Source organism: Psammomys obesus, unplaced genomic scaffold, assembly GCF_907164565.1.
Source record: "Psammomys obesus unplaced genomic scaffold, mPsaObe1.curated_primary_1811, whole genome shotgun sequence".
In the NCBI taxonomy this organism is placed as follows: Eukaryota; Metazoa; Chordata; class Mammalia; order Rodentia; family Muridae; genus Psammomys; species Psammomys obesus.
In genome coordinates, this window is record NW_026592548.1 from 3,837,121 (window position 1) to 3,844,320 (window position 7,200).

Genomic DNA, 7,200 nt, shown 5'->3' on the forward strand with positions numbered 1-7,200 from the left:
ACACACACACACACACACACACACACACACACACACACACACACACACACACCAGTAAACCAGCAATACCATGGGTGAAATAATCATTTATTTAACTATAATTGCATGAAACTAGCAGCGAGGCAGAGAGCATGTAGTAGGGAGTGCTTGCTTAGCAGAAAAGATGCCCTAGTTCTGATCTCTAGCATCATCATTATCATCATCATTATTATTATTACCATTATTTGTTGCTGCCAAATATATATTTAAAAAGTCCATAAAACCACTAATTTAGTGTGAGCCAAACCAGGGCTTTATAAACACCACTTAACTCGCTGGGTATTTAAAGCAGAGGTGGTTTAAAGTAGGAATTTATTACAAAAGGATTAGAACTCTTGAGAAACTGACAAGACTGCTGTGTAGCGTGGTGACTGGGAACACTGCCCCCAGGTTGGAGGAATGGGTGGCTATGGTCATGAGAAGGACGTTGCCTTCTGGGGAAGCAGAAATACTGCCTTACATCACCGTCTCTCCAAATGCTTCCCACTAATGGTAGACAGGAACACTAAGGGCAAAGCCTGAGGCTCTCCCTAAACCTGCCACACAGAATGGTAGTGTACAAGCGGCCACAGCTGACTGACACAGACCACACTGTCAGCACTTTGATATATTTTTTTAAAAAACAGAGTGCTAATTCCTACTCCAGAGAGAAATTTAATTATAAAAATATATTTAAAATAAGTTCATTAAAAATAGGCTTATATGCAAAAATATTATATAACCAAAAGAAATTTTGAATTATTATGAACTAATTAGATTGGTCAAAAACAATTAACTGTAAAGTTTTAAATGCATCCTACTGTTCTATAATTAATAAATTGTTGTTAGGTTATATGCCTTGTAGCATGCCCAGTGAGGGAACAGCCCCGCACATCAGCACAGGCAACAACAATCTGACACAATTTGCGTCTATATGTGGGACCCATTTTCCCAGGCCGACTCACTGTGACAACCCATTATCCCTTCTGCCCTAGTTTCACTCTGTTGATGTGAGAAGACAATGATAAAAAACAACTCAAGAAGAGAAAGGTTTATTTGGCTTACAGGTTGCAGTCTCTCAACAACAGAAATCGGGGTAGGGACTCCAAGCAGAAACCGAAAACAAACCCGAGGCACAGACCCTGCTTACTGACTTGTTTCCCTGGCTTATTCAGCTGTGTTCTTTATACAGCCCAGGCCCATCTGCCCATGGAGGGCACTGCCTTCTGTGGGCTGAGCCCTCTCATGTCAATTAGCAATCAGGTAAAATGCACCACAGACATCCCTGCAAGTCAACCTGGTGGGGACAATTTCTTCATGATGGTCCCTTCTCTCAGGTAGGTCAAATCAACACTTTTTTTGAACATAGAGTTTTAATTTTTTTTCACAATTTATTCATTATATATCCCAATTGAAGCTCTTCCCTCAACTCCTCCAAGTCCCACCCTCCCTCTTCCTCTATCCTATCCCCTTCCCCCAGTCCACTGAAAGGGGTCATTCTCCTCCTCTGCCACCTGCCCCTAGATTATCAAGTATTATCAGGACTTCCTGGATCCTGTTCCTCTGTGGCCTGGTAAGGCCACATTGCCAGGGACAAGTGATCAAAGAGCAGGCAACTGAATTCATGACAGATTCGGCCTCTGCTCCCCTTACTAGGGAACCCACATGGAGACTGAGCTGCCATTTGGCTACATCTGAGGATAGGTCTAGGTCCTATCCTTGGTTGGTGCATCAGTCTCTGCAGGACCCCCTGGGCTCCGAATTTTTAGTTTTATTGGTTCCCTTGTGGGGCTCCTGTCCCCTCCATGTCCTTCTATGCCACTTTCTTCAATAAGACACCATAAATATATGATTTAAGGACTCAATCAAACCAGCACATAAACATTTAAATAATATCTCAATGTTATAAATTGAAGATGTTTGTACTGTTGAACAGTTTCCTGGGAGAACGTGGTGCTTGGTACACAGAAGGGACTCAGCTTACAAGAAGACATCCCAATAGTCTTTGCAAAAGGTGCCTAATTGACTTCTATTTATTGTGATTCCACATCTTCATACATAAGTCATTTATTGTAACCAAGAGCATGCCTTTCAATTAAGACTACTTACTGTAGAATAGAACCAGCCAATGTGCTGGCCTATAGGAATAAAGGCTCAAGGCAGCATTTCTACATCTACTGGCAAGACTGTGTGTGTGCTTCTGGCAGAACTGTCTTCTGTGGAAACATGTACTGTAGTGAATGTTTGTCACATGCTCTTCTTACCAAAGTCACCTTACCCAGTAATTCACACTCAAGTCCAGTCATAGAGTGGCTGAGCTGTGTTTGTTTTACTACAGTAAAAGAATGTGTGACTTGTAAGGAAGACTTTCCCTTCCTTTCTTTGATTAAAAGCATGACAAAAAACAGAGTAATTTATCTTGAATTAATATCAGGGAAGTGGCTAAAAATGTATAGAATTCGTGCAGAATTGTTGAAGAAATAACAATTTTTTTTTTAAAAAAGATAGAGTTGAAAATAAAATGTGTTTAAGAATTGTGAAGATGTCAGGGGTGGTCAGGCCTATAATCCCCACACAGGCAGAGGCAAGTAGATCTCTGTGAGTTTGAGGCGGGCCAGCCTAGTCTACAAAGTGAATCCCAGACAGTCAGGGCTATGTAACGAAACCATGTATCAAAAAAAAAAAAAAAAAAAAAAGCAAGCAAAACAACAACAAAAAGTGCAGTGATGGGGAGGACACATGAAGGATGTTAAGGATGTTAAGGTTGTCGGTGGTGGTGTTTACAAAAACCATAGGATACCTTCAGCCTGCTCACCCAACAGTGTTTGCCAATAAAGTAAGAGTAAAGTAATTGGTTAGTGTTTTAGTTATCACAAACACTAAAAGGAATCTGATAATCTGACTTGTATGTAAACTGCAAGAGTGTGCCTAAGCTTTTCGGGTCTAGCAACCCTGGGTCCTAATGCACCGTTATTGACTTTCTTGCTTTGATGTTCCCTTGCTTTGCCACCATACAACACAATGACTCAGATCTGCTACGTACTAAAAAATGTAACCTGAAGACTGGAGAAAACACACACACACATACAGACACGCACACCTTCCCATTTACCAGTTAACAAATTTTGTTAGGAATAGGATAATGTAGGCAAAGCATCAAATTATATACAACTGATGTAAATATGTTTTTAAAAACCACAATGTACTTTAGAATTTTGTCTGTTTTTGAGATCCAAAGTTTTGGTAAAGGTTACCCTGTTGAGCACATGCATCATTAAATACTTTATCAGGAAGGTCCAAACAATTCTACTGAGAGGTTCAAAGAATGTGCATTGCAATGTGCACAGGCCTGGGAAGGCAGAGGGGAGAGCTGAAACCTTCATCTATTACCTGTAACTCATTGTATATCTGCTCTAGGTGAGCTAAACAGTGATGGCCATGCACAAGGTAACAGATGGTGGAAAGCGGCACTGTGGATTTCCTTTGTGTTACAGCTCCACTCAAGGGAAGTTAAGGGTTGTTGGTTATTCTTCTAAAAGAAAGAAACTCTCTGGTACATTGGAGACAGGGTGTATCAGCTGACCTTTGACCTTCTCCCTCATTAGCAGCCCAGAGCACCAACATCATTGACTGGCATGTTTGCATGCTTAGGCTTTAGCATTCCGAGAAATTTGATAACTGTTATTTCACTATTCCTTTTCTAGGAGATGCTTTCAGGAAGGTGCTGTGATAAAAATAGATTTCCATATTGTCCTGTTAGGTGTTTTCTTAGGTATTCAATTCACACACTTTGATAAAAATGGGGCACATGTTTGCAGGATAGAGTTTTGTTTTTCTAGTGGGTTATAGCATATCATCAAGAGTAATTTGACACACACACACACTTATCACCATGGATTTACTTCTAATGAAAACATGTCCCCTGAGGTGGTCACCATCTGCCGGCCCACAAGCCCACCTGTATCAGCTCATGAGCAAAGTCAATAAGAGACGCTGGACAACTCACAGAAATCTGAGAGCAATATTCAATATTTTAATGAAGGTGCAATTTCCTGTAAATAAATAGTAAGTCATCCCTAAACTTGGGTAATTTCAAAGTTCAATAATTAGAGAATTCCTTTAGAATTATTAAATTACTATTAAAAAAAAGAAAAAATTGTTTCAAGTGACAAAAAAATGGTATTGAAAATGTAGGCAATTGCTTAATATCACTCAGAAGTTTTGAGACCCGAGAGTTCTCTAAAATATTATGAAAGGTCAAAGGATGAGGTCTGAAGCCTGAAAGTAACAAGGACCACAGCAAACTCCCCACAGCAGGCACCACATCCACAGCCTTGGAGCTCTGCACTGGCAGGGTGAAGGTCTCCTGGAGGCAGAACATGCTCCCGATGCGTTCCTTGACCATGTATTAAATTGCTCCTTAGTAAAATAATTGCCAGGACATATCACGAGGATGTGTGTGAGGGCTCAAGTCCTTCAGGCTGAAAATGGTGCTGCTTTGCCACGCACTAGCCATTCCCTAATTCAAACACATACACATTTCAGTTCCTGTAATTTCAGCTTGTGTCTAAAGCTGATGTTCAAACTTTGAAAAGAAACTTGTATCATGAATAAAAGGGGGTTTAATCCACATCTGCTCCAGGAAAAAGCACCCCTCGTCTTTGCCGAACATGAAAAGTTATTCCACTACAGTGTAACAAAAATGCATTACTTCTGTGTTTTCAGACTCATAACAAGAATAATAGATTGTTAAAACATGTCGTTGAAATGTATTAGAATTTATCTGTGAGGTTGGCCTCAAGAACATTTAAAAAGCTTTAAGTCATATTCCAAACCCACATTGTTAGATTTAAAATATTGCACCGTGCAGGCATAAATAGATGTCATTATTCCCCACCTTAGACATGCATGTGTTATGCCGCTGCTGTGCAGTCTGTACTCATAAGCAAACTACCACCCAGTGGAGAGAGGGAAGATCTTTCAGGAAGATGGGCAAAGCAAGTCAGGAGGGGCTGCCAGTGTAGGTGGGTCCAGGGGAAGTGAGGGCACTAGGCAGGGCAGTGAGCCCTGCTTAGTTAGCTCTAAGCACCACTGGCCATCAATTTCCATCCAAAGGGAAAGGAAGTAGTCCCTGGCACACTTACTTGGCAGTGTTGCTTCTGGGGAAAACAGTCTAGGAAACCTTTCATTACAAACCCCTCTCTTCAAGCTTAGTTAAAATAAGGGAAGGCAAGAGGTAAGAATGAAGACAGACAGGAAGGGAAGTGTGCTTGCACATGTGTGGTGAGTGTGGAGTGTGAACCCTTTAAATACAGAGGAAGAATCTGAAGGTGGAGTGTTTCTTACAGGGTTTGCAAGTGCCAGTGTGTGAGAGGATGGGAGAGCCAGAAGGGAGCGTGCTCGTAAAATCAAGATTTATGAGGCTTTGGAAATGGTACTGGAACATGCCTGTGGGTGTGACAAAAAAAAAAAAAAAAAAAAAAAAAAAAAGTGCATGGGAGATGAGAGGGGAAAGACAAGGGCTATGTTGAGAAATTAGTGGAAAGGGAAAGGTGGAGAATCGAGGAGAATCCAGAGTGACCGTGGTAGAAGTAGGAAGGCAGTGTAAAATAGTGGAAACAGAATAGAAGGGAAAAACAAGAGAGTGAAGGCAATGGGGGGGGGGGTGAACAGGGAGATGGAGGAATGTGATAGGAGAAAGAGGAAGAGGGGAAACAAGAAAGGAAAATAGCTACAAGGGGGGAAAAGCTGAACGAGGAATATTTGGATTTTACTATTCAAGTGAGAGGGAAAATAAATGGAGCACGGAGCCAGCAGTTGGAAAAAGTCGCTTGCAGAGTGAAGCAGAAACAAGCCCCGTAAACTTGTCAGACTCCAGGAGCACCGCTGGCAGCAGAGCAGAGACCCAGCTCCAAAGTGGCACCTGCCCCTCCTTCCGGCCCCTCACTCCTCACCCGGGCTGCCCAGAAAGCGCGCTTTCCTCTCTCCCTATAACCCGGCCAGCCCCCTGCCCAGGATCTAGGGAACCCAGGAAAGGTCAAGCCCAGCTAGCCCGAGCTGTGGTGTTTTGCTAGAGAGCAACAGCAGGATCCACGCTGGGTGTCAAGCAAGGTGCAGAGAGGGAAAGGGACGGAAAGATAGACTGAGGCAAGAGTGGAGACGGCGCGCGGTCCCTACCTGAGCACCGCCGTGTCACCTTTCCTCACCAGCATGTTGTCCACGGCCGCCCAGGGGAAGTCCACGCTCTGCCCAGCCGGGAGGCAGGAGCACAGGCTCAGAAGCACCGCCGCCAGCCACTGGTTCGAGCAACAAGCGCCCTGCGCCAGGAGCACCATGTCCGTGCCTGCCAGGCTGCTCACTCTCCGGCAGCGTCGGCTCCCACCCCCTGCTGCTGGCGAGGCTGCCCGGTAGCCAGGCGGCGCGCCACACGAGATTTTTTTTCCTCTTTTGCTTTTTTTCTGAGTGGGTGGGTGGGTTTCTTCTCTTTCTCGCCCCCTCCCTAGTTGTCGGGCGTAGTTTCCCTCTTTCCCCGGCCTCGCCTCCTTTCTGCTCGTCTGCAGCTTGCCTGCCCTCCCTCCCCTCCCGCCCCCTGGCACCGCGCTCCACCTCCTTCGGGGCGCCCGGCCGCGTCCGGAGCGTGGCTAATCCCTGGCGGCCGCACTCCCGTCCTGCGAGGCGGCGAGCAGAGCGCGGGAGGCGGCGCAGGCAGCGCGGGGCGCAGCGGCGGCCGGCGGCCCCCGGGCTCGCGCGCGTTGCCAAGCGGCCGTTTCCGTAGCAACCCCGCCCGGGGATGGAGGACCAGGCAGGGAGGGGGCCGAGGAGCCAAAGAGATGGATCAAAAGGAGGGAAAGAGGGGGACTGGGAAGCTAAGGCGGCGGGGGTACGCCGCCGAGGTCTAGTCCGGCTTGGCGGCGCGAGCAAGGGAGCTGAGCGGGCCGCGGGGCTGGGCTGTCAGGGCACCGGGGCCGGGTCTGCCCTCCCGTGCAGTCAGGTCTCCCAGCCTACCGGGGCCCCCGACTTTAAAGTGCTCAACTTGGGGTCGGCGCCATCATGACGCCTGAGACTGTGAGTTGGCTTTTTTTGATGTATTTTTTTTTTTTTTAATTCTGACTAGCTAATCGCGTTGTTAATGAACTGCCAGGCTCTGTTCTGCTCTGCTCTCCTCTCCTCTCTCTCCCTCTC

At 45.6% G+C, this 7,200-nt stretch overlaps 1 protein-coding gene across 1 annotated transcript in view; it reads right to left on the minus strand.

Annotated features, from left to right (window-relative positions):
* The window catches only part of Negr1 (neuronal growth regulator 1), a 727,531-nt gene extending 720,838 nt beyond the window's left edge, over positions 1-6,693 (minus strand). Inside the window, exon 1 of the mRNA XM_055614379.1 lies at positions 6,196-6,693. Within this exon, the coding sequence (XP_055470354.1) occupies positions 6,196-6,353 (158 nt within the window). The 5' untranslated portion in view covers positions 6,354-6,693. The remainder of the gene's footprint in view (positions 1-6,195) is intronic.
* Positions 6,694-7,200: the final 507 nt, after the last annotated feature.